This window comes from Mauremys reevesii, linkage group 3 (genome assembly GCF_016161935.1).
Source record: "Mauremys reevesii isolate NIE-2019 linkage group 3, ASM1616193v1, whole genome shotgun sequence".
Taxonomy (NCBI): Eukaryota; Metazoa; Chordata; order Testudines; family Geoemydidae; genus Mauremys; species Mauremys reevesii.
In genome coordinates this window covers 27172790-27200559 of record NC_052625.1, presented here as the reverse complement: position 1 = coordinate 27200559, position 27770 = coordinate 27172790, and the positions used below count along the sequence as shown (strand labels likewise).

Here is a 27770-nt window from a genome sequence, read left to right as displayed (position 1 = left end):
CTGGACAGTTAGAATCTCATTTCGTGGTTGGACATCGGGGCGAGCTTAGCAGCACCGGCAGCGATGAAGAGCTCTCCAGCAGAGGAGTTCATGTAATCTCTGAATAGAAAGAGGGACCGAGCATAGACTGACCGGGAACTCTTGGATCTGATCGGTGTGTGTGGCGAGGAGTCTGTGCTTTCGGAGCTGCGCTCCAAAAAACGGAATGCAAAGACCTATGAGAAGGTCTCCAAAGCCATGAGAGACAGAGGATACAGCCGGGATGCAATGCATTGCCGCGTGAAAATCAAGGACCCCAGACAAGGCTACCAAAAAATCAAAGCGGCAAACGGACGCTACGGAGCCTGCCACCACTGCCCCACCAGTGACCATGGACTCTGACGATGGGACAGTGTCGACGGCTAGTTCCTCGGCGATGTTCGCCGACGGGGAAGATGAGGAAGCGTTTGTGGAGGACGAGGCAGGCGACAGCGCTTACAACGCTGGTTTCCCTGACAGCCAGGATGTCTTCATCACCGTCACGGAGATCCCCCACCAACTGTCCCCGGCCGTTAACCCGGACCCTGAATCAGGGGAAGGAGCAGTCGGTAAGTGCTTTAACCATGTAAACTTTTATTCTTAATATAACAGGAATCTGAAGTATGTGTAAAGGAGGTCTCTCTATATATGGGGATAGAACAGAAATCCTCCTGGGAGATCTCCACGAAGCTCTCCTGGAGGTAATCGAAAAGCCTCCACAGGAGGTTCTTGGGGAGAGCTGCCTTATTGGGTGCTCCATGGTAGCACACTTTTCCATGCCAGGCTTTCATGAGGTACTCAGGGAGCATTGCCTCCCCGAGCACGGCTGCATAGGGCCCTGGTTTGTGCTGGCTTTCACGCAGCATGCGCTCTCTATCTCCTTCAGTGACCGTCCTCAGGGTGATCTCGCTCGGAGACTCCTGCATCTAATTAGGGGAATTACTGTAATGTTACGCCTGGTCCAAAGTATTTTTCAAAAAACTCCGGACAGACGGCATAGCACAGACTCAGCACGCTGCTGCGTGACGAGCGTAACGGAAAGCCAAAGAATCAAATGGACGCTCATGGAGGGAGGGGGGACTGAGGACGCAAGGTATCCCACAGTTCCTGCTGTCTCCGAAAAGCATTTGCATTCTTGGCTGAGATCCAAATGCTTCTACGGTAAAACACAGTGTCCGCGGTGGGTCAGGGCATAGCTCGGCAATTTACGCACCCCCCCCCCAAAGTGAAAGGGAAAACAATCCTCTGTTGATGCTTTTACATGTCACCGTATCTTTACTGAATGCTGAAGATAGACGGGATGCTGCAGCACTGAACACCGACATCCTCACTCCCCCCCCAGCCATGGGTGGCTGATGGTGCAATATGACTGATATCCATCGTCATCATCAGCCTATTGGCACATGGGGCAGTGCAAAAGGACTGGTAACCATGTATACTAGCATCCGTGAGGTCGATCAAGGGCGCCTGGCCCTAATTTTTCCTGGTAGATGGTACAGTATGGCTGATAACCATCGTCGTCATAGCAACAGGGGGCTGAGCTTCATCAGCCCCCACCCTTCATGTGTAAAGAAAAGATTCAATTGCCCCTGGACTAGCAGCAGGATGCTGGGCTCCTCTCCTCCACACTCCTTAATGTCCTATCTGGACTATCATAGCAACTGGAGGCTGCCTTCCACTCATTTCTCACTAACAAGTCACTGTGTCTTATTCCTGCATTCTGTATTACTTCATCACACAAGTGGGGGGACAATGCTATGGTAGCCCAGGAAGGCTGGGGAAGAATGGAATGAACAGGTGGGGTTGTTGCAGGAGCACCCCCTGTGAATAGCATACAGCTCATAATCTATGCAGGATCTGACACAGAGCAGCTGTGCTCTCTGATACACTGGTTCTCTAGTACACTTGCCCATATTCTAGGCAGGACTGATTCTATTTTTAGATACCAAAAAGGAGGGATTGACTCTGGGAGTCATTCCCAATTTTGGCTTTTGCACCCCTGGCTAAGAGCAGCCAGGGGCACTTATGACAGCAGCAAATGGTGCAGTGCAAAAGGACTGGTAGCCATGCCCATCTTATTACCAATTTATGGTATGGTAGATGGTACAGTATGGCTGGTAACCATCTCTGCTGTCATGCAAAAGCAAGAGCATGCTGCTGTGTAGCGCTGCTTGACCGCCTCTGTCAGCGGCATCTAGTACACATACGGTGACAGGCACAAAAGGCAAAACAGGCTCCATGGTTTCCACGCTGTGGCGTCTGCCAGGGCAATCCAGGGAAAACGGGCTTGAAATGATTGTCTGCTGTAGCTTTCCCGGAGGAAGGGATGACTGACGACATTTACCCAGAACCACCCGCGGAAATGGTTTTTGCCCCATCAGGCACTGGGATCTCAACCCAGAATTCACAGAGACAGACTACACTGTGTTCATTGTTCGCAAAAATTTATCTTTGCAAGGAATTCACTCCCTTTTTCCGATCACACAGCTTCGACTGTCTCCAGACCTGCCACAGCATCCCCCTCACAGAGGCTGGCAAAGATTAGGCGGTGAAAGAAAAAGACACGGGACGAGATGTTTGCTGAACTTATGGGGTGCTCCCGATACGAGGCAGACCAGCAGAGCCAGTGGAGGGAGACCCTCTCTCTGTACCAGCGCTCACACAGCGAACGGGAGGAGAGGTGGCGTGAGGAAGACAAGCAGGCGACTCAAACGCTGCTTGGACTAATGAGGGAGCAAACGGACATGCTCCTGCGCCTTGTGCATGTTCTGCAGGACCTCAGGCAGGAGGACAGAGCCCCCCTGCAGTGTATCTGCAACCGCCCTCCCCCGCCACAAAGTCCCATACCCCCCTCACCCAAAATAACCAGAAGGAGGGGCGCCAGAGGCCGTGTAAACTGTCACTGCACCCCAGCAGAGTGCTCAAGTACCCAAAAGCTCTCATACCCTAAATTTTGAGAAGTCCTTTCCTTCCCGCCTCACCCAAGCCCCCATCCCAGTTTCATCCCCTAACTGTCTAGTTGATAATAAAAAATACTTTTCTGTTAATTACTGTTTCTGTCATGTTCTTTTAGAGGAGACTGTGTTTGAAGGGGGGGAAGGGGGTTGGTAATTTGACAGGACAATCACCTTTACCAGGGTACAGACATGGGGGCAGGATCAGCAGCACGTCACACACACTGCAGTCAGTACGCACCCTGGTCGGTATGGGAGGTGGTTTGCAGGTTCTGTGTGGGTGGGGTGGTATGTGACTTTGTAGCGGGGGAAGGGAGTTACAGATCTCATGCAACGGTCCCTGTCCTGGACCACAGAGCCACGCAGCAGAGGAATCTGTATCCGTTCTCCCCCGCCAAAAGGCCACATAGCCCCCGCACACAGAATCCCAAAAAGGAGGGATGGCAGGCTCCGTTGAAACATCCAGTCCGGCACTGCAGACCGCTCTGGGAGCAGGAGCCTGTCATTCCTCGAGTTTACAGGCGGTCTTTACATCACTGCACACCGTACCCAGCACAGTCCGTGTCCCAGTTTCAACCCTGTAACGCAAAGTCATCAATAAAGAAACCTTTGTAAAGTTACAGTGGGACATGTATTTTATTTTTAAACGTGTGTTGGAAGTTGGGGAAGCAGGGTGGGCGGGGTATGTAACTGCAGATGCTAGTCAACAGTCACATGGTAAAGAAACAGGGGCAGGTTCAGCTTCTCTGTAAAGAAACTGAACAGTCACAGGTCACGCTGCTCACTGCTCGCTGGTACTTGAAGAGTTCCTTGTCGCTGTGCAAGGCGCCTGCACAGAGCTTCACGAGCCAGGGCATTAGCGGGTAGGCTGGGTCCCCGACGATCACTATAGGCATCTGCACATCCCCAAGAGTTATTTTGTGGTCCGGGAAGAAACTACCTTCCTGCAGGCGTCTAAACAGACCAGAGTTCCTGAAAACATGCACGCCATTAACTTTGCCTGGCCACCCGACGTTGACGTTGGTAAAACGTCCCCCATGGTCCAGCAGTGCTCGCAGCACCATTGAAAAGTAGACCAATTTCTCAGCAGCTGACTGTGGAAGAGGTGGACGATAAGGTGCGAGAAGTTGACAACGGCCATAACTGCAGCAGGATCCGTGCTCAAAGTGCTGTGGCGCCCGCGCTGTCACTGAGCAGAAAAGTGCACGAACAGATTGCCCGCAGGCGCTTTCAGGGAGGGAGGGAGGGAGGGCGTGATTGACGGTTCAATGATGACAGTTACCCAAAACCACCCTCGACACATTTCCCCCCCCAGCATGCATTGGGGGGAAATCCCAGAATTCCAATGGGCAGCGGCGAGTGCGGGAACTGTGGGATAGCTTCCCACAGTGCACCACTTCCAAAGTAGACGCTGGCCCCGTTACTGTGGACTCACAAAGTCGAATTAGTGTCCTTAGTGTGGATACACAAATTCGACTTCATAAGGTCGATTCCACAAATTCGAATTAAGTTAATTCGAAATAGTCTTGTAGTGTAGACGTACCCTTACAGAAAGGTACAAACTAAGTCATCTTCTGATTTTTTTGTTGTTGTTGGCAAGACAGAAGGCATGAACATTCTTTTATCCCTTGCAAGGGGACAACAAAATGCTAATACATATATTTTATTCATAGTGGGAATTTTATTGACGAGCAATTTTCCACCAATATTTTATTCAAGTATTCTTTTATTATAAAATCTGTAGCTGGACTTGACTTTGTCATGGATTTTAACATGACAATTTGATTTTTCATTCATTCATTTCATCCCCCCATACTTCATCCCACTACAGAAGTTACTGATTTTTTGATAATTTACTAAAGCAGGCAACCAAACAGAAAATGCTATCAAGTTGTTACTGTCTTCTTTTAAAGTGTTCAACCTCAGCAGGCTTTCTTCTCTTGTAGGAGATATTGAGATAGAGAGCCCTAATTTTCTCATTTAGCTACCTAAATTGATAGTCAATCCCATATTTGGTTCTTAAAATTGGTTCTTACTGTGTTTAAAAATGGGCATGCCTTAATGGCTATTTGAATGTCCAAATGCAGAATTGGGCCATCTAAGTGAAGAGCTTAACTTTGCAAAACTGATCCCCGAGTCTCTACATTGTATGTAAGGCAGGGTCAAGAAGTTGATTTCAGGGCTTTTGGGACTGGGCAACATGAGAAAAATCCAGATTGAAAGTTCAGTAAACATTAAAGTATATTCAGTGCTACCCACCTGGTTTAATGTGTGGGAGACTTGATTGGATCTGCCTGGTACATGATAACTTTAGATAGAATGAAAGGGGGAATGTATGCAGGGATAGGCCTCTCCTCCCCCTGCATGCTCCTCTGCCAGTTGGCCAGACAGATAGAGAAGTGCCGATTGGCTCCTTGCTTCCCATAATTTATTAATTTAAACCCTTGCCCGGGGTTTCTTGAGCCTCTTGCTCCATTTTAGCTGAAAACACCCTTCATCCCTGCAGTTATATTGTATTGGAACTGTGGTGTTAAGATGCTGTGGGTCTGACTAATCACCTGGTTTTAGGGGTCAGAAAATAATTTTTCCCATAGGAGCCATATTGGCTGAGGCCTGATAGGAAGCCAAAAAATAAAAAAACTCACAGTCTCATAGAGACAGAGGTTAAATAGTAGTTAAATAGGATGCTAAACTGGACACTAAACTGGGAGGAGTGGTAGATACGCTGGAGGGTAGGGATAGGATACAGAGGGACCTAGACAAATTAGAGGATTGGGCTAAAAGAAATCTGATGAGGTTCAACAAGGACAAGTGCAGAGTCCTGCACTTAGGATGGAAGAATCCCATGCACTGCTACAGACTAGGGACGGAATAGCTAGGCAGCAGTTCTGCAGAAACGGACCTGTGGATTAGAAGCTGGATATGAGTTGACAGTGTGCCCTTGTTGCCAAGAAGGCTAACGGCATTTTGGGCTGTATAAGTAGGGGAATTGCCAGAAGATCAAGGGACGTGAACATTCCCTTCTATTCCACATTGGTGAGGCCTCATTTGGAGTTTTGGGCCCCACACTACAAGAAGGATGTGGAAAAATTGGAAAGAGGGCAACAAAAATGATTAGGGGGCTGGAGCACATGACTTATGAGGAGAGGCTGAGGGAACTGGGATTGTTTAGTCTGCAGAAGAGAAGAATGAAGCGGGATTTGATAGCTGCTTTCAACTACCTGAAAGGGGGTTCCAAAGAGGATGCATCTAGACTGTTCTCATTGGTACCAGATGACAGAACAAGGAGTCTCAAGTTGCAGTGGGGGAAGTTTAGGTTGGATGTTAGGAAAAACTTTTTCACTAGGAGAGTGGTGAAGCACTGGAATGGGTTACCTAGGGAGGTGGTGGAATCTCCTTCCTTAGAGGTTTTTAAGGTCAGGCTTGACAAAGCCCTGGCTGGGATAATTTAGTTGGGGATTGGTCCTGCTTTGAGCAGGGGGTTGGACTAGATAACCTCTTGACGTCCCTTCTAACCCTGATATTTTATGATTCTATGATTTAGAAATTTACTATTAAGAATTATATGAATGCTTAGTTTGGCACAGTTTGTGGTGGGTGTCCACTCTGGATAGAAAAGGGCCAGCATCCAGAAATAAAGATGGGATTTTGCCAATGGATCTTGGGCCTATGGGAAAGGGAGAGATCCAAAGTCTTTGCAGAATAAGGTCCTTCTTTGGTACCTTTGTCTCCTTCACTGTGGAGAGTAAGATAATTCAGCAAATGAGCTGAATCCTAGGAGTAGGCAGTGGAGCGTCTAGCCTGAATTATAGGCTATATGGCAGGAGCCCTATAAACCCTACAATAGACCCACTTAAATGCTTGCAATGGCAAAATGTGGGTAGATAGCATTCATCTCCGAGGTTAAATTTAATAAAGTTGTGGCCTGCCACTTCAAATCCATCCCTGTGTCTGTCCTCATTCACTTCTGTGCCTGGATCAATAATCAGGATTAAAACCTGCTGGGTAATGACACTATCAACCTGGAATTATAATATAAATTTTTTTCAAAACCACCTAAGTCTTAAGGAGCCTACGTGCCATTTTCAAAAGGTACTTAGACACTTACGAGTCAATGAGACTTGGGCTACCAAGTGACTGTCACTTTTGAAAATGGCACTTAGACTCCTAAATCAGTTGGGCATGTCTGAAAGTTTTACCCATAGTCAGGGCCGCCCAGAGTGGGGGGGCAAATGGGGGAATTTGCCCCAGGCCCCGGACCCCACAGGGGCCCCCACGAGAATGCTCTGGCCCCAGCCCCACCTCTACCTTCCCCCATCCCCCAGTGCCTCAGCACGCCACATCCAGGAGAGGCCCTGGACAGAGCTAGAGTGGCGTGGCTCCAGCGGGGCCTGAGCTCCTCCCTGCTCAAAGCTGCATGGTAAGGGGGCGGGGCTGTGATCTCTGGTCCCACCGGAGCCAGGCCGCTGCAGCGCTTCCAGGGGCCAGGGCAGCTCCTGGACATGGCACGCTGAGGCTCCGAGAGAGGGGAGAGGCGGGGGTAACCCAGGAGGTAACCTGGACAGAGTTAAAGTGGTGTGGCTCCAGCGGGGCCTGAGCTCCTCCCGGCTTGGAGCCGTGTGGTGAGGGGGCGGGGCTGAGAGCTACGGCCGAGTGGCAGGAGCTCAGGTCCCATTGGAGCCAGGCTGCTGCAGTGCTGTCCAGGGCCGCTCCTGGATGCGGCGTGCTGAGGCTCTGGGAGAGGGAGGCGGTGGGGGTAAGCAGCATGGCAGGGGTTTGGGGCTGGAGGGGTTGGATAAGGGGTAGTCAGGGGGATAGGGAGGGGGCAGAGGTTCTGGGGGGCAGTCAGGGGACAGGGAACGGGGGGGTTGGATCATGGGCGTTCCGGGGGTCTGTCAGGACTCGGTGGGGGTGGATAGGGGTTGGGGCAGTCAGGGGACAGGGAACGGGGCGGTCAGTGTGGGGAGGGGTGGTGGTTGGGGAGGTGGTTTCGGGTGGGCGGTGAGGGGACAAGGAGCAGGATGGGTCAGGGATTCTGAGGGGGGCAGTAGGGGGGCAGGAAGTGGATGGGAGTCAGATAGGGGGCATGGCCAGGCTGTTTGGGGAGGCACAGCCTTTCCTATCCTAAAGCTCATTCAGCAGTTTGAGGCTTGCAGACAGCTATTTAACACAAAGAGCCAAGCTGTTATCTTTTCCCTTAGGGCTACCATCCCTTTCACTTCTTAAATGCCAAATTATAGTTTACATTTAATTTCAGTGCCATAGGGAGATTCATGTCAGGGGAGGGTAGCTTCATTTAAAATTAGCCACTTTAGATTGACAGTGATAGAGCCAAGAGAGTCATGGGGGAGGGATCACATGAGAAGAGCAATATCCTACACCGCCTACCTCCTTCCCAACCCTATGGGAGACCTCCCTCCCCTGCATTCCCCGAGGCTCCAGAGGGGTTAATTCAGTGGTTCTCAAACTTTTATACTGGTGACCCCTTTCACATAGGAAACCTCTGAATGTGACCCCCCCTTATAAATTAAAAACACTTTTTTATATATTTAACACTATTATAAATGCTGGAGGCAAAGTGGGGTTTGAGGTGGAGGCTGACAGCTTGCGACCCCCAGTAATAATCTTGTGACCCCCTGAGGGGTCCCAACCCCCAGTTTGAGAACCCCTGGGTTAATTTAATTTTAGCACCAGGTGTCCATTCACATGCATGTGCTATTTTGAGCATTTCAGTTTTCACAACATAGGCTCATCCCAGATTCTGGAACAAGCGCAAATGCTCAGTTCATAGAGTATGTACATAAGCTATACTAAAGACAAACCTACAGTAACCATCTCCAGTTTGTGAGGGATCCCGTGGAGCCAGTCTCTAGGAAACAGATACATTCATGGAGGTTAAGTCCATTAATGGCTATTAGCCAGGATGGGTAAGGAATGGTGTCCCTAGCCTCTGTTTGTCAGAGGGTGGAGATGGATGGCAGGGGAGAGATCACTTGATCATTACCTGTTAGGTTCACTCCCTCTGGGGCACTTGGCATTGGCCACTGTTGGTAGACAGAATAATGGGCTGGATGGTCTGACCCAGTATGGCTATTCTTATGTTCTTATGTTCTAAGCTAAATAAACCCAAAGTTATGGAGACAGATATGAGTCAAGGAAGCCAGCAGAGTATCAGAAACCTGGAAAAATCTCTGACTGGATGGGCTCATATGTTTGGTCACAAGCTGAGGTGGTTCAAAAGTTTTGGATTTTTTTTAAGCAGAATTTTTGTATTGCTCTTTAAACAAACACAGCAAGCAGCAAATATTTGGCCACACACTTCTGAAATCCCAAACCATATTCAGGTTTTGGAAGACTAATTTAATCTTTTCAATTAAAAAAAATACAACAAATTTTGAAGGAAAGCAGACATTGTCCGTGATTTTTTTCTGCTTTTTAAAACCCCCTAGTTTTTGATCCAAAAAAAGCTTTGACAGAAAATATTTGTCCAACCCTTTTAATGAGCTTTAGTGCCTTTTAGCACAAGCTGATGCTGAGAACCAGTGATACCTTGTAAATGTAACTTGAAAAGAAGTTTTATCAAAACTGGGTTTGTGCCGAGATGCGGAAGATTTTTAAATGTTTATTTTTCCCAGGGTTGCCCCGGGGGGGCAAGTGGGGCAATTTGCCTCAGGCCCCATAGGGACCCCCACGAGAATATAGTATTCTATAGTATTGTAACTTTTTTTTATGGAAGGGGCCCCTGAAATTGCTTTGCCCCAGGCCCCCTGAATCCTCTGCGGAGCTCTGCCCATAGTTCAGTAACTCACCTTATGAATCCTAAATCATTGACTAAAATAGTATGAACAACTGCACATTTTTACTTTCACTTTAGAAACAAATATCATCAGAAGCTGTGCATGTAAAAGAGGGAGCATAATAAACTGGCAAAATAAATGGTGAACTGAATGATCTGAAACTTAAACCTAGAACTAATCAATTAGAGATTCATTTCTTTGTGATGTTTTCAGTGACAAATGTTTATAATGATATTTTGAGGTTGAAATCACTTTCATTTGCATATTTCTGGGACATGGCACATCAGTTTATGTAGTAGAAAGGAGTCTCTTCTGACAAAGCAGATGCCAAGCCTGACTCCAATGAGATTAACTTTTTTGTGGTGTTCATCCATAGGTACTTTATTAATACAGACACTGTCGGTATCCCAGAGATAGAAATGATTCATCATTTTCCTTATCAAATAAAACCCATCACTTACAGTTCTTAAAAAATAAATGACTTTGTATAAATTCATCTGTGGCAACTGCTCAGGTTAAAAAGGAATCTAATTTTGCAAATATATGTATGCAGATCCACAAATTAGCAAAAATATTGCATATTTAAAAAGATAGCATGAAATCTGATTGTAATGTTAGGCTTGACATCAAAATAAAAAAACACTTATTCACTAGATTAAAACTGTGGAAAATGAAAAAGTAACTATAAAAAATGTATGTATGCCTCTCTACCTCCCAAAACCTAAATATGATCTGATTATCCTTTTCCTTGTACTAGTTTTACAGCAGTGTAACTCTTTTGACTGGAGTTATTCCCAATTTACACTGGGGGAATGGAAAGTCAGACCCAAAAGTATAGAAACTTAAAATTATGTAGAATTAGTTATTTAATTTTTATAATAAATTCTATTGCCTGATTCATGATTCACTTTAGTGTAAATAATTTACAATAAAAGTGAAATCTCAGCTTGTCTGTGATATAGACGTATATTTGGTTTTAAAGTGAGGGTTGTTTCTTCTAATGAAGGACAGATGTGGTTTAAAAATAACCCTTTTCCTTATAAAAAGGGCAGGAAGGAGGATGATTTGTGAGGCAAATATACTCTTATGGTTAAAGCACAGGACCGATAAATGGAAAATCTGCATGTCACTTCCACTTTTGCCACAGATTTCCTGCACACACTGGAGTAAAGTCACTTAGGCCAGTTCTCCTCTGGAGAAATTTACTGAAATTTAAAAATAGAACCACTGAGAGTCATGGTGTCTATAAGGCTGTGGTTACAGAAACCATTTTTATCACTGTTTTGGTTAAGCCTGCTTAAAAAGCAAGTCTAACGAAAATGATGGTAAAAACAGTTCCAATCACAGGAGCCTTCCTAATCTAAATTTCCCACAAGTTTTAACACAGGGGAACCTGTGTTAAATAAAGTTGAATTATTTTTTTTGGTAAATTTCCTCATTATAGACAAAGTCTAGGAGACTGATTCTGTGACATGATGAGCACACTCAACTCCCACCATAGGCAGTAGGAGTTCTGGGCATTCAGCTCTTCCAGGGTTGCCCCTGCATCTCCCAGTGCCTCAACTTCCTTATTTGTAAATGAGAATAATATATTTGCCTTACCTCATAGAAGTGCAATTACAGCTTTCTGTTTAGCTTTGTAGCTAGATAAGCTATGAAGTGCCTTCAGTCTTCAGACTGAAGATACTATGTAAGTTCAAACTATGGTTGTTATAAAGGAATTTTTAAAATTCCTATTCTTTATTATGGTGGATATAACTTTGTCTTGTTATTACTGCTTATCTAAAACTACTCTGTTCCTTGTCAGGTTTGTCCATCCGAAGTGTTTGTTGGAAAGGAGACAGACTTTTAGCGGGGACACAGGACAGTGAAATATTTGAGGTGATAGTGAGAGAAAGAGATAAACCAATGCTGATAATGCAGGGTCATTGTGAAGGGGAGCTCTGGGCCCTGGCAGTCCATCCAAAGAAGCCTTTAGCTGTCACAGGCAGTGATGATCGATCCGTACGGTAAGGCTGGAGCTTATTTACTGCTATATATTCAATTAGTCATGTACTTTTAACAAGAACATTTTTTAACAAATATTCTTTTTGAAACATTTGTCATTTCTTTAAAAATAGGTTTAGTGGTAAGTAAAGAGTTGCAACAATTTCCCAAGAAATTGTAAAACCTTCAGCTTAATTAAGATAGTATTTTTTCTACCTATTTCCTTGCAGCCATACCTTTGAATAAGCCCTCATGCACACATTCCGTAAATCATGTAAAACCCATCAGAAATTGCCCATAAAAATTTAGGCTTAAAGCATGCTGAATTTCATTTCTTCCTGTGGCTAAAATGGAAGGCATTACCCTAACATATTAAGTCACTGATATTGTCACATTTTCCTCTTGTATTTATGAGCGTATTAAACAACTTGGCCCCTATTCCCCAAAATACTTGATGAGGTCCAATTTCTCTTTGTTATACACCACAACTGGAAATTATTAGGGCTGTCAAGTGATTAAAAAAAACTGAATTGCGATTAATCACATGATTAAAAAAATTAATTGCACTGTTAAACAATAACAGAATACCAGTTATTTAAATATTTTGGGGATGTTTTCTACATTTTCAAATATATTGATTTCAATTACAACACAGAATACAAAGTGTACAGTGCTCACTATATATTTATTTTTGATTGCAAGTATTTGCACTGTAAAAAAAGAAAAGAAATAGTATTTTTCAATTCACCTAATACAAGTACTGTAGTGCAATCTCTTTATCATGAAAGTTGAACTTACAAATGCAGAATTGTGTACAAAAATGCATTCATAAATAAAACAATGTAAAATTTTAGAGCCTGGAAGTCCACTCAGTCCTACTTCTTGTTAAGCCAATTGCTCAGACAAACAAGTTTGTTTACATTTACAGGAGATAATACTGCCCGGTTCTTGTTTACAGTGTCACCTGACAGTCAGAACAGGTGTTCTCATGGCACTGTTGTAGCCGGAATCACAAAATATTTATGTGCCAGGTTCACTAAAGATTCATATGTCCCTCCATGCTTCAACCACCATTCCAGGGGACATGCAGCCATGCTGATGACGGGTTTTGGTCGATAAGAATCCAAAGCAGTGTGGACTGAAACATGTTCATTTTCATTATCTGAGTCTGATGCCACAAGCACAAGGTTGATTTTCTTTTTTGTTGATTCGGGTTCTATGGTTTCCACACTGGAGGGTTGCTTTTTTAAGACTTCTGAAAGCATGCTCTACACCTTGTCCCTTTCAGATTTTGGAATACACTTCAGATTCTTAAACTTGGGTCGAGTGCTGGAGCTATCTTTAGAAATCTCAGATTGCTACCTTCTTTGCATTTTGTGAAATCTGCAGTGAAAGTGTTCTTAAAATGGACAACATTTGCTGGGTCATCATCCGAGCCCTGTATAACTTAAAATATATGGCAGAATGCAAGTAAAACAGAGCAGGGGACATACGATTCTCCCCACAAGGAGTTCAGTCATAGAATCATAGAAGATTAGGGCTGAAAGAGACCTCAGGAGGTCATCTAGTCCAAGCCCCTGCTCAAAGCAGGACCAACACCAACTAAATCATCCCAGCCAGGGCTTTGTCAAGCTGGGCCTTAAAAACCTCTAAGGATGGAGATTCCACTGCCTCCCTAGGTAACCCATTCCAGTGCTTCACCACCCTCCTAGTGAAAAAGTTTTTCCTAATATCCAACCTAGACCTCCCCCACTGCAGTTTGAGACATTGATCCTTGTTCTTTCATCTGCCACCACTAAGAACAGCTGAGCTCCATCCCCTTTGGAACCTCCCTACAGGTAGTTGAAAGCTGCTATCAAATCCCCCCTCACTCCTCTCTTCTGCAGACTAAACAAGCCCAGTTCCCTCAGCCTCTCCTCGTAAATCATATGCCCCAGCCCCCTAATCATTTTCGTTGCCCTCTGCTGGACTCCCTCCAATTCGTCCACATCCTTTCTGTAGTGGAGGGCCCAAACCTGGACAGAATACTCCAGATATGGCCTCGCCAGTGCCGAATAGTCCCTCAATCTGCTGGCAATGCCCCTACTTATACAGCCCAAAATGTCGTTAGCCTTCTTGGCAACAAGGGCACACTGTTGACTCATATCCAGCGTCTCGTCCACTGTAACCCCTAGATCCTTTTCTGCAGAACTGCTGCTAAGTCAGTCAGTCCCCAGTCTGTAGCGGTGCATGGGATTGTTCTGTCCTAAGAGAAGGACTCTGCACTTGTCCTTGTTGAACCTCATTAGATTTCTTTTGGCCCAGTCCTCCAATTTGTCTAGGTCACTCTGGACCCTTTCCCCACCCTCCAGCGTATCTACCTCTCCCCCCAGCTTTGTGTCATCCGCAAACTTGCTGAGGGTGCAATCTATCCCATCATCCAGATCATTAATAAAGGTGTTGAACAAAACTGGCCCCAGGACTGACCCCTGGGGCACTCTGCTTGATACTGGCTGCTAACTAGACATCGAGCCGTTGATCACTACCCGTTGAGCCCAACTATCTAGCCAGCTTTCTATCCACCTTATAGTCCATTCATCCAATCCATACTTTTTTAACTTGCTGGCAAGAATACTGTGGGAGACCATATCAAGCGCTTTGCTAAAGTCTTTGCTAAAGAGATCTAACTTTTTTGCATCCTTTCCTTTGGGGATAGATGCCTGCTGCCACTGGATTGTCTCTCATTGGCAGCTCAGACTGTATCAAAAGCTTTGCTAACATCAAGATATATCATGTCCATGGCTTTCCCCATATCCACAGAGCCAGTTATCTCATCATAGAAGGCAATCAGGTTGGTCAGGCATGACTTGCCCTTGGTGAATCCATGTTGACTGTTCCTGATCACCTTCCTCTCCTCGAAGTGCTTCAAAATGGTTTCCTTGAGGACCTGTTCCATGATTTTTCCAGGGACTGAGGTGAGGCTCACCAGTCTGTAATTCCCTGGGTTCTCCTTCTTCCCTTTTTAAAAGATGGGCACTATATTTGCCTTTTTCCAATCATGCGGGACCTCCCCCAATCGCCACAAGTTTTCAAAGATAATGGCCAGTGGCTCTGCAATCACATCAGCCAGTTCCCTCAGCACCCTTGCATGCATTAGATCTGGACCCATGGACTTGTTCATGTCCAGCTTTTCTAAATAGTCCTTAACCCAGGGGTGGGCAAACTATGGCCCATGGGCCACCTCCGGCCCTCGAGCCGGTTTCATCTGACTCTCAAGCTCCTGCTGGGGAGTGGGGTCTGGGGCTTGCCCTGTTCCCACGCTCCAGCCGGGGAGCAGGGTCGGAGGCCGCTCCGTGTGCACATGCTGAGGCTCCTGGAAGCAGCAGCATGTTCCCCCTATGGCTCCTACATTTAGGAGCAGCCAGGGGGCTCCGCACGCTGCCCCCGCCCCAAGCACCATCCCCGCAGCTCCCATTGGTCAGGAGCTGCGGCAAATGGGAGCTGAAGGGGTGGTGCCAGCGGACAGGGCAGTGCACAGAGATGGGACATGCCACTGCTTCCAGGTGCTGCTTGAGGTAAGCACCGCGTGGAGCCTGCATGCCTGCCCCATCCCGTGCCCCAACCCGCTGCCTCAGCCCTGATCCCTCTCCCGCACCCAACCCCCAGCCCCAACCTAGAGCCCCCTCCCACACCCTGAACTCATTTCTGGCCCCACCACAGAGCCCGCACCCACAGCAAGAGCCCTCATCCCCTCCTGCATCCCAACCCCAATTTTGTGAGCATTTATGGCCTACCATACAATTTCCATACCCAGATGTGGCCCTCGGTCCAATAGGTTTGCCAACCCCTGCGTTAACCTGTTCTTTCACCAATGAGGGCTGCTCACCTCCTCCCATACTGTATTGCCCAAGACAGCAGTCTGGGAGCTGACCTTGTCTGTGAAGACTGAGGCAAAAAAAGCATTGAGTACTTCAGCTTTTTCCACATCATCTGTCACTAGGTTGCCTCCCCCATTCATTAAGGGTCCCACACTTTCCCTGATCTTTTTCTTGTTGCTAACATACCTGTAGAAACCCTTCTTGTTACCCTTCACATCCCTTGCTAGCTGCAACTCCAGTTGTGCCTTGGCCTTCCTGATTACACCTCTGCATGCTTGAGCAATTTTTTATACTCCCATGTCATCTGACCAAGTTTCCACTTCTTGTAAGCTTCCTTTTTGTGTTTAAACTCACAGAAAATTTCTCTGTTAAGCCAAGCTGGTTGCCTGCCATATTTGCTATTCTTTCTGCACTTCGGGATAGTTTGTTCCTGTGCCCTCAATAAGGCTTCTTTAAAATACAGCCAGATTTCCTGGACTCCTTTCCCCCACATATTAGCATCCCAGGGGATCCTGCCCATCAGTTCCCTAAGGGAGTCAAAGTCTGCTTTTCTGAAGTCCAGGGTCCGTATTTTGCTACTCTCCTTTCTTCCTTTTGCCAGGATCCTGAACTCAACCATCTCATGGTCACTGCTGCCCAGATTGCCACCCACTTCTACTTCCCCTACCAATCCTTCCCTGTTTGTAAGCAGCAGGTCAAGAGGAGAATGGCCCCTGATTGGTTCCTCCAGTAGTTGTAGCAGGACGTTGTCCCCAACACTCTAAAAAACTTCCTGGGTTGTCTGTGCACTGCTGTATTGCTCTCCCAGAAGATGTCAGGGTGATTGAAGTCCCCCATTAGAACCCGGGCCTGTGTTCTGGAAACTTCAATTAATTGTCCAAAGAAAGCCTTGTCTACCTCATCCTCCTGGTCTGGTGGTGTATAGCACATGCCCACCACAACATCATCCTTGTTGCTCTTGCTTCTAAACTTAACCTAAAGAGTCTCAACAGGCTTTACTCCAGTTTCATACTGGATTTCTGAGCAACCATACTGCTCTTTTACATACAGTGCAACTCCTCCACCTATATCCAGTGTACAGGTACATCAAGTTTATAACCACACATAAAATTACCAGACATTGGAGGACATGAAATAAAAAAGCTAAAATCTGCATAAATCATTGTGTGTAGGCGGTGCAGATCATTATATATTAGTTATTTCTAACTTTGCTAAACTTAATTCAGGCTGAAATTTTTCATGCCAGGTGTCTGCCTCAGGCTGAAATTTTCCAAAAATGTTAGTTAATCCAAGGCAGCCATGCCAGAGAACAAGATGAGGAAAAAAGACATTGTTTTGTCTGTGTTAACAAAAAATTTTTATAAACAATTTATTGAAAATTTCCTGTGTCTCCATGCTTAAAATTTGGTAGGAGGGCAGTCACCTGTGAGAATTTGTGAAAATTTGGCCAAGTTAGATGCATTTGAAAAGTTGCACCTCTCACAATCTCAGTAGAGATTTGTTAGTGTTTGGCAGCTGAAGTCACCAAATATTCCATCTGTATTAAGCATGCTCCATCCCCTCACAGCTCTTATGGTTCCTTCCCCACAGAGTGATAGAGTATGCTTTATACAGGGGCTACAAGGGCTGAGAAAGACTTTCCCTGTAATTGGTCCTGCTATCTGCAGAAAGTCACCATAAGGCTAGGCAAAGCAAATGAGAGCAAGAATCCTGCATGTAAAATGCTTGAATGATCTCAAGGTATTAAAATATTTTCTGTTCTATATTTCAGTAAAAATATGTAACTAGAAACAAACATTTTGTAACCTTATTGAAAATATGGTTGAGATTCTCTACTGTGCCTCTTAAAGGCACCGGGGGTAGGGAGCCAAAGGTGGCTTTAAACTGCTTTAACATCTTCCTAATCTTAATCTGCTTCTTGTATTGGAGAGGCCACCAGTGTAATTTAAGCCGCCACCCTCCAGAGTTCTCTGTCTAAAGTACAGCAGCCTCCTTGGGCTATTCTATGAGTCGTAGTGGTGTCCATGGCCTCACTGTGGACGTGCCCCTCTCACCTCTCAGCACACCTCCTACACGATGGCTTGTGAGGGGATCTGCGGGAGGCAGCCTTACAGTTTCTTCCACATTGCCTGTGCCAGGGCCTCTTTATTCAGCGTTAGCCATTTTATTCTGCGTGACGGGGCTGAGCAGGGATGAGCATCTTGCCCTGATCTTAATTTCTGTAAGTATTCATACAGATTTGCTTGGGGGTGGGGTTGCATTTTTTGCAGTACACTTTAAAGTTGCAAGCACAATCTGGGAACAAAAAAGGGATGTAGCTTTTAAATGAAAGCAACGTAAGATTTAAAATTATTACAGATAGGGTTTAAATGCTCAGAGATTATTTCCTGGAGCTCCTCACACACACCCCATTTGGGACTCGGAGCTTCAGCCCTGGTGGGGGGAGGTGCTGGCTAGGGCTCGGGGCTTCAGCCCCACGGGCAGGAGGAAGGGTGAGGAGGTGCCAGGGCTCCCACAGGTTTGAAACATTTTCCAGAGCTCCAATCCGGTGAGCTCTGACTGAATTTAAGCCCTGATTACAGATATAATTATAAATCACAAAACAACAAGAACATTCACATACACTATACTCACTGAGTAATGTTTACTTTCTCCTGTATGGAAAAATGAATCTGTTCCCATCTACCTGAGTCACTTTAATTTGATTAATGGCTGGTCCATTCACATTTAACCAAACTTTAAAATTCTTTGGTGTGTGTAATCTTTATAGAATCATAGGACTGGAAGGGATGTTGAGAGGCCATCTAGTTCAGTCCCTTGCACTCATGGCAGGACTAAGTGTTATCTAGACCATCCCTGACAAGTGTTTGTCTAACCTGCTCTTAAAAATATCCAATGATGGAGATTTCACAACCTCCCTGGGCAATTTATTCCAGTGCTTAACCACCCTGACAATTAGGAAGTTTTTCCTAATGTCCAATCTAAACCTTCCTTGCTGCAATTTAAGCCCATTGCTTCTTGTCCTGTCATCAGAGGTTAAGAAGAATTTTTTTTCTCCCTCCTCCTTGTAACAACCTTTTATGTACTTGAAAACTGTTATCACGTTCCCTCTCAGTCTTCTCTTTTCCAGACAGAACAAACCTATTTTTTTCAATCTTCCCTCACAGGTCATGTTTTCTAGACCTTTAATCATTTGTGTTGCTGTTCTCTGGACCTTCTCCAGTTTGTCCACATCTTTCCTGAAATATGATGCCTAGAACTGGACACAATACTCCAGTTGAGGCCTAATCAGCGTGGAGTAGAGCAGAAGAATTACTTCATGTGTCTTGCTTACAATACTCCTGCTAATACATCCCTGAATGATGTTTGCTTTTTTTGCAATGGTGTTACATTGTAATTCCTCAGGTTGTTCTTATTTCCCTTTTTATAGATTGGCACTATATTTGCCCTTTACCAGTCTTTGGGAATCTCTCCCGTCTTCCATGAGTTTTCAAAGATAATCGCTAATGGCTCAGATATCTCCTCAGTCAGCTCCTTGAATATTCTAGGATGCTTTTCATCAGGCCCTGGTGACTTGAAGACATCTAACTTGTCTAAGTAATTTTTAACTTGTTCTTTCCCTATTTTAGCCTCTGATCCTATCTCATTTTCACTAGTATTCACTATGTTGGACATCCAATCACTACCAACCTTCTTAATGAAAACTGAAACAAAGAAGTCATTAGGCACCTCTGCCATTTACACATTTTCTGTTATTGTTTTTCCCCCCTCATTGAGTAATGGTCCTACCCTGTCCTTGGTCTTCCTCTTGCTTCTAATGTATTTGTAGAATGTTTTCTTGTTACCCTTTATGTCTCTAGCTAGTTTGATCTTGTTTTGTGCCTTGGCCTTTCTAATTTTGTTCCTACATACTTGTGCTATTTGTTTATATTCATTCTTGTAATTGGACCTACTTTCCACTTTTTGTGGGACTCTTTTTTGATTTTTAGATCATTGAAGATCTCCTGGTTAAGTCAGGGTGCTCTCTTGCCATACTTCCTATCTTTCCTACACTGGGGGATATTTTGCTTAGTGGGATAGTTGCTTATGTAATCTTGTACTTTCTTATTATGACAAATTAAAATTCCAGTTAGAAAACTGAAGTATACCATGGAATAGATAATGAAATTTTCTGATTTATCTCCAATGTTTTTATAGTTTGTTATTAAAGTTATTAGTTAGTTTCAGAAGTCCTGGAAAGAGTTACCTGGGACTGTAATAGAGAAAGTATTAGGCCTTTTAAATTTTATATCTCCACCCTCCTTTATTATGCATAGCTGCAGCAAAAAGTTCAATGGCCAAATTAAAAATAAGGCCCAAATCTTGCAATGATTTACATATATTTCAGTTTTCTGTATGGTGAGTAATTCCACTGACTTCAATAGGACTAGCAAAGAATCCTGTGGCACCTTATAGACTAACAGACGTTTTGTAGCATGAGCTTTCGTGGGTGAATACCCACTTCTTCGGATGCAAGTATTCACCCACGAAAGCTCATGCTACAAAACGTCTGTTAGTCTATAAGGTGCCACAGGATTCTTTACTGCTTCTACAGAACCAGACTAACATGGCTACCTCTCTGATAGTATTCAATAGGACTGTACACAATGCATAAAGCTAAGCACCTGCACAAGTTCATAAGAAAAAGGCAGGCATCCCTTGATGGATGGGAAATGATCTTGAAACTATCCCATAAGTAATAACTTCAGCCTCAGTGGGCCAGATTCTCATCTTGACTAAACCCAGATCAACTCCATTTACATCACTGGGGTATTTTGGGTTTACATTGATATGACTGAGATCAGAATATATGACCCACTATCTGTGTGCTGCAACTTAAGGCAAAGCACTTTTCTCCTAAAAAATCATTTCCAAAATAATCCCACCCACTTGTCTCAAATGTTTCTGCTACTTATTAGGTCACCATCTCTTGATCCATTTTGTTTTGATTTGTATTAATTATGTCCAGGAAGAAAGCCATATGTTATCTGAAATATCCTTGTTAAAGGAAATACAGCTCCTTAATACATCTTAAATGGGCTTCCCTCCATTCAACATGTCTTTCATTTTACTGAATGCCACAGAATGCTGCAAGTTCCTCATACCGTGTAGATAAGTAACTTCCAATCTCTTTTAAGCCCTGACATATAGTGTCTGTAAACCATTAAAGAACAGCGTATCCTAGACTACTTCTTACAGTGTCCTTTGTGCCAGTGAATGCAACTCAGACCATGGAACCTTCTCGTTGCAGTTGGAGCACTCCGACACCCCTCCTGCTCTTCTCTTCTGCTTTCCTGGACATTCTGAGAGTGACACTATAAGAGGAAGTGTTGCACTCTCTGATGCATTCTCTCTCAGTTTGTTCCAACTGCAGCAGCAGATGGACTTAAGCCTTTCCAGATCCTTCTTTCATGTAGTTATTAGTGTCCCAGCCTAGTGCAATTTGTAGTGTTAGTTTGTTAAGGAAAAGTTATATTCTTAGCGTAGTTAACAGTAGTTAGTTCTTCAGCTTTGACTACTGGTTCTGTGATGGATCCAAAGGTGAAGACACCTGGATTTAAAATGTATGCCTTTTGTCTGTGGTCTTTCTGGTCAAGGCAGGGCCATATTTGATGCTTGGAGTGTCTCAGTGGGGGCCACTCTCCTTTGAGGTACTCTATTGGCAGCTCCTTTACCAGAGAGCACCTAAGGAGTGCCATAACAGGCAGAAAGCCCTAATGCTCCAAGAAGCTCTGGCTGTGAAACCTGTCAGATCTGATACCTCAAAGAGATCTGAACACAAGAAGCAAGTTCCAAGACTGTTGTACAGTTGGTTCCTAAGTAACTGGATTCAACCTTAAAACATTCAGAGACACTGTCAGTGCCAGCCTCTGAGATAACAACCAAACTGCAGTAAAAACCATCAGAACCGCCTAAACTGATTCCTAAAAAGATTGCACAAGACAAATAGTTTCCTGTTAGCAGAGCCAAGTTACGTTCAGAAGACTCCTCAGACCTGGATCCAAGAACACTGAATTCTAAACCAAAGATGAGGAGTTTGGATCAGGGTGAATCCTTCCCTAAAGTTCATCCTCCAGTTCCAAGGATTGCATCAGATCCAAAGAGAGTTCTGGAACTAGCAGTGATGTCTCCATTGCCAATTCTCAGTTTCCATTGTTGTTGTGATATTATGAATGCATTACATAGATCCACAGTTGGGTCATTTACCAGATCTGAAAAGACATTGCCTAAAGGGGATGAAAAGAATATTTCTGCAAGTCACCCTTCTCAGAACCGTCCATCTGAGAAACGGAAGCAGTTAGATGAGCTGTCTCAGTTTTCCATGGACCCTTCCTTACTGCCCCCATTTTTGGGCTCCTTCTGTAAAGTTTTTTCACCCTTCACCATTTTCCACATATCAGTTCCTGTAGTTTCACCAATAGTGTCTATTTGCAAATGTTCTGACAGGGCTATTATTCAACTCAGCAGCTCCATTGGTAACAAACATCTTGGATGCCTCCAACAAAGGATGGAGAGCACACCTCAACAGATTAGCAGTTTGAGGTCATTGGAGCTCTTAAGAAAAGAGACTAGCTATAAACATCCTAGAATTGAGTGATCTGTTTGGCTCTCAAATCTTTTCTACCTCACATCCAGAAAAATGTAGTGGAAGTTGTCACAGAATGTATGCCAGCAGTATATTACATGAACAAACAGAGAGGGGCTCATTGTTCTTAGCCAACCAAGAAGCAGTCAAATTGGTGTTTCCAGCACAGTAGTTTATCTCACAGCTGTGTATCTAGCAGCAGCCTAACTGAGCAGAGATGTAACAGGATTGCATGATCATTGTTAAAGAAATTGGTGATAGATGACATCTTCAACCTGCGAGGGTTCCAGGACATAGATCTTTTTGCTACTAGAAAGAATTTGAAGTGTCACCACTTTTGCTCAAAAGCAGGGAGAGATTCTGTCTGTATCAGATGCTTTCTCCTAAACTGGGGGAAGGATCAGTTCTACGTTTCCCCCCACTTTCCTCTCATTCAGAGAGTGATAAAGAAGATATGGCAAGGTAGTAACAGGATAATTCTAGTCCCCCCTCTCACCAAAGACAAGAGTAGTTTGTGGATCTTCTTCAACTCTCCAGGGGAATGCACAGACTTCAAAAGACAAAATGAAGGTTATTTATCTATGACAGAGTTCTTTTAAATGGATTCTGCCTATTCACTCTCCCTGCCCACTTTGCCCCTCTCCTCAGAATCCTAATGGAATCTTGAGTCTGAGGAACTCATGATAGAACTTGTTGGCCGAGGGTGCCCTTTTATACCCTCATCCTCGGAATGTTCAGCAATGGGTATTGGGGTGGGGGAGGAGAAGGGTTGAGTGCGCCAACAGGCACTGCTATAAGAAGGTTCCACTGTCTGAGCTGCACTGGCTGGCACATCCCATGAGTGTGAATATGCAGAGTCCATCTACAAATAAGTAACTTTCATTTCTCCTTCATTTCTCCATTTCCATAAACATATGCCAATTTATTCATATATATATATTTCAGGGTTTGGTTTTTTTCCCCTTAGGTGCTTTTTTGTCTTGTAATTTTAGAATCTGAGAAAACTGGATACAGTGGCTCTCTAAATAAATTTGTCACCAGCTACCATCATTTTTTCTAGGAAACCAACATCATTCTAAGAGTATCCCAAATCTCCATAACAGTTCTGAGTCACCAATGCAATATTTCAGTCATATGTCAGTTTTAACTCAATTAATTTCATTGACATTTAGAAGGAAATTTTCTCAGAGGCAGGTTATCCCCCATAGCCTGCAGGATTTCTTCCACCTCCTCTGTGGCATTTGGTACTGGCCACTGTTAGTGACAGGATACTGGACTAGACTGACTACTATTCCAGTATGGCAGTTTCTATGTTCCTATGAACATAAAACAGTTACTGAGTGACAGTGTATGTATTGGTTCTTTACATTAACAGATATCAGTATTTGGGGGAGAAAATATGCATCTAGCCAAGAGCCTACTAGTTTCACATTGGAGGAGATTTTTTATGACCTAATTATCAAAATAAGATTTCTATCTCAACAGGCCTTCATTTAACATGAGCATGTGTGGTAACCATAAAATTCAACTTAATGTAATGTTGCATTATGGTAAAAACACCACCTTGTACCAAACTATGACTACTTCATGAATTTATTAACTATAACATTGGAGGGGTACAGATCTAACTGGAATACGGGAGCATTCTATGAAAGCCCAGTTACACATTTTAGCCACAAAAATTACTTCATGTGTGCAGTGAATGTAAGCATACTTACCGTGGATCAATTTGTAGAAGCTGACATTTCATTTCTGCAGTTGATACTATTGAAAGTCTGTAATCATAAGTATTGTGGTTTGGTTCTCAATTTTTTTGTGTAGATTATGGAGCCTTGCTGATCATGCCTTGATTGCTCGCTGTAATATGGAAGAAGCTGTGCGCAGTGTATCTTTCAGTCCTGATGGATCTCAGCTAGCTCTTGGAATGAAAGATGGCTCCTTCATTGTTCTCAGAGTAAGGTAGGATAGTGAATTGTATTTCAGCAATGATGACTCTTCTAGTAACTCAAGGCCAAATCCTAAAGTCTTTTATTAATATTTTTTAAATCAGTGGGTATATTTTTTGGAAAAAAAAAGAATAAAAAATTGTCAAAGCCTCTAGGTATTTCTCCTCAGTTGGCTTTAGAGGTGACTACTTTTAAATAATGTATATTACATACAAGCTTTAATGTATAATTTTATTTAAATTTAAATTTAACATAAAATGTCTCTTATGACATCACTAATAATATTGTCTAAGTTTAAGCTTTCAGACTTAGCATTTTCAAGTGAAAAGCATCTGTCTTGTGGCTTAGTAGCTCTGAAATTAAAGACATCTTTTGGGGAACAGAAACCATGTTAATGACATACTAATAGATGCTAGGTTTGAGAAGGACCTCTTCAATCACCAAGTCAGTTTCCTGCACGAATATAGGAAAGACTGCTATCTGTAATAATTTCTTTAGGAAAGTTTGCAAATATTTGCATGTTAAGTGAAAATCAAACTTCCCATGTAATAGGACAGCCCTTTTTAACTCTTTAGAATGATTTTTTTTTTGCTATTTCAAAAGCCATAGCACAAGGTATTTTTTGTTGGAATAATGGAATGGAAGAAGTGCAACAGCAAGTGAAATATTCAGGTAGGAAGAAAAACCTATAGGCAGTGGGAGATCTGTGAAGTTGCTGTAGTGCACTTTTATCATACTGGGACAGATTTTAAAATGTGTACCCACATTTCACCAGCAGAACAGATATATAAATAAAGTTCTCATTTGTGAGCAAAACTCAAGTGACTGTGTGCATGAACACAGATAACTAAATATGTAACCACTGCACATGCACATGCTGCTTTGTAAGTTCCATAGGTGTACATACATATTTTGTGGCTGCAATGAAGGCATATGTATATGAAAAATTGGCCCATTATTTTTTCCCATAAAATAATCCCATATTTTATATAACTCATTACCCAAATGGGAGCTAAAGTTTCCAGACTTGATTCTCCACTGCCTTGCAGCTTGTGTAAAGTTGTGAACCACTGTGCTAAGTGAGAGTAAAATGCTATTATTCTCTTTTGATAGTGTTTTACCCTTAATTGCAGAGATGCAAATGGCTATCATGACAAACCCAGACCAGTGGGGTACAGGAGTCTGGTAGAAGGCAAATATTCTGGCCACTGGATGAACAATTTGATGTTCCCTAAGTGACCAGAGCAGGGGCTGCCCTAGAGCAATCAGGACACCTGGTTTAAAAAGGACCTCCCATCCTTTTTAAAGGAGTGGGGAGGGATAGCTCAGTGGTTTGAGCATTGGTCTGCTAAACCCAGGGTTGTGAGTTCAATCCTTGAGGGGGCCATTTAGGGAACTGGTGTAACAATCTGTCTGGGGATTGGTCCTGCTTTGAGCAGGGGGTTGGACTAGATGACCTCCTGAGGTCCCTTCCAACCCTGATATTCTATGACTATCAGTTAGTAGGGGTGTGTGCAAGGAGCAGGGAGTGAGAAGGTGTGCTGCTGGAGGAGCAAAGAGTTCAAGCGTGATCAGGCTTCAGGAGGAAGATCCTACAGTGAGGATAAAGAAAGTGCTGGGGAAGGCCATGGGGAAGTAGCCCAGGGAGTTGTAGCTGTCACGCAGCTGATACAGGGAACCTTGTAGACAGCTGCTATCCACAGGGCCCTGGGCTGGATCCCAGTGTAGAGGGTGGGCCTGGGTTTCCCCCCATCCCCCCTAACTCCTGATTGGACACAGGAGGAGTTGACCTGGTCTGTGAGAAACCCCAGGAGGGAAGGTCTAAATTGCAAAGGGATCTGGCCTGTCCCCAACCCACTAGGTGGGACACAGAGACTGTGGGGATTGTTCTCCATTTCCCCCATGCTGGCCAGTGATGAGGTTAGCTGAGTGGACAGCAGGTTTGAGCCATTAACAAACGTGGCCAAACTGAGGGCTGCCGTGAAGCTCTGAGGCAAGCAAATCCGCCTATAAGCGCAGGTCCCACCAAGGCAGAGGAGGAACGTTGTCACACTATACAAGGTGCAGAAGCAATCCACAATCAGAACCTCCATTTTTCTGCTTCATGTTATGTGAAATAGAAAAAATTACCCATTCATTTCTATGGAAAGCCAAAGCAATATAACATGCGCATCTTACTGAGCACTCTTTACTCCAGGAAGACTTTTATTTATTTCAACAAAGGTTTTGCATGAATAAAAGATTCTGAATAGGGTCCTAATAAATCATTTATTATTGAGATTGGTAGATAAAAGAATTAAAAATGAGTACATAATAGAAGTAAAATGCATGATATTGTTATGCAGTCAAGGCTTGTTAATAGGAAGAAAGGAACACTTCTTTGGATACTTGAAGTACACATCCCAAATAATTAAGTACAAAGGTATTCCTCACCCAGTGAAGATTTGCAAAAGGTGTGCACTAAGAGGGAAGTAATAATCTTGTGGCTGGGAAAGCATAAACAGTGAAGAAAACCCAGGGAGATCTGTCAGCTATTCTCTAACACAAAAATGACTTTTAAACTTCTAAATTTGTTCAGCTGTATAGTCATACAATTTTTATTTAAAGTCATTAAAAGTACTGCCACATAATAGTACTAGCACAGACTTTTACAAAGCTTAATTTTTAAATAATATAGTCATATTACATTAAAACTCCTTTTAAAAGATCAGTTTCATTCTCCTCTGGCAATTAATCTCATCTCTGGTTCACAGAAATCTTGTTTTTGATTATTTGGCTGGCATTTAACATTATTCATGATTCTGATGTTAGATACTGGTAATAACAAATGCTGGATCCATTATTCTAGCCTTAAAAAAATGACAATGTTTGTGTGTGAAACCCTAAGTGTAAGTGTTTCTCCATCTATTCCTGTTCCAAGATTTCTTGGAAGATGAGCAATTCTGCAACCCTGAACATAGGAAAGTATGGGTTCTTGCAATATATTTTTCTCTTTTTTTAGGGTCAAATTCTGATCCAAATGGACTCTGTGGCATGGAGCTCTCAGAATGTCAGTGATTTGGGCCCTGTGGCTATAAACGGGAAATCTAGAGGGTGGCATTTCCTGTTGTGGAGTGGTTATATCAGCTGTATTCACTACTAAACTATTGCATAGAGTTGGTAGAAATATTTTGTCAAAACACTTTTTCAAGTAAAAGTGTTTCTTTGAGATGTGTTGCACATGTCCATTCCACTGCAGGTGTGTGCAAGCCCACTTGTCAGAGATTTTTCCCTTGGTGGTATCATGCAAATGTATAAACGGCAGAGCCTCCTCTGACCTCCTCCCCCCACCAGTTCCTTCTTACCACCCGTGACAGTTGTAGGAATGTCACTGTGTGGTCTTGCTATTGCAAAATTTCCCCTCATATTTGTATGTAGTTGGTACTTGTTTTAGTAGTTTTTGTAGTTTAGACTGTTTAGTAGATATAGAAATATTGTTTTTTAAAGTGTTTTTAAAGCTTCAGTTTCCACTGCTGAGTCCCAGTGGTAGGGCATGGCATGGTCCACGGGTTTCAAGCCCTGCCCTCCCTGCAAGAAACCAATGCCAG

The 27770-nt window shown here is 43.8% G+C and overlaps 1 protein-coding gene across 1 annotated transcript in view; it reads left to right on the top strand.

Moving 5' to 3' along the window:
- The window catches only part of EML6 (EMAP like 6), a 374873-nt gene that overhangs the window by 139129 nt on the left and 207974 nt on the right, over positions 1–27770 (top strand). Inside the window, exons 8-9 of the mRNA XM_039531367.1 lie at positions 11577–11778; positions 24059–24196. Coding sequence (XP_039387301.1) covers positions 11577–11778; positions 24059–24196 — 340 coding nt within the window. The remainder of the gene's footprint in view (positions 1–11576; positions 11779–24058; positions 24197–27770) is intronic.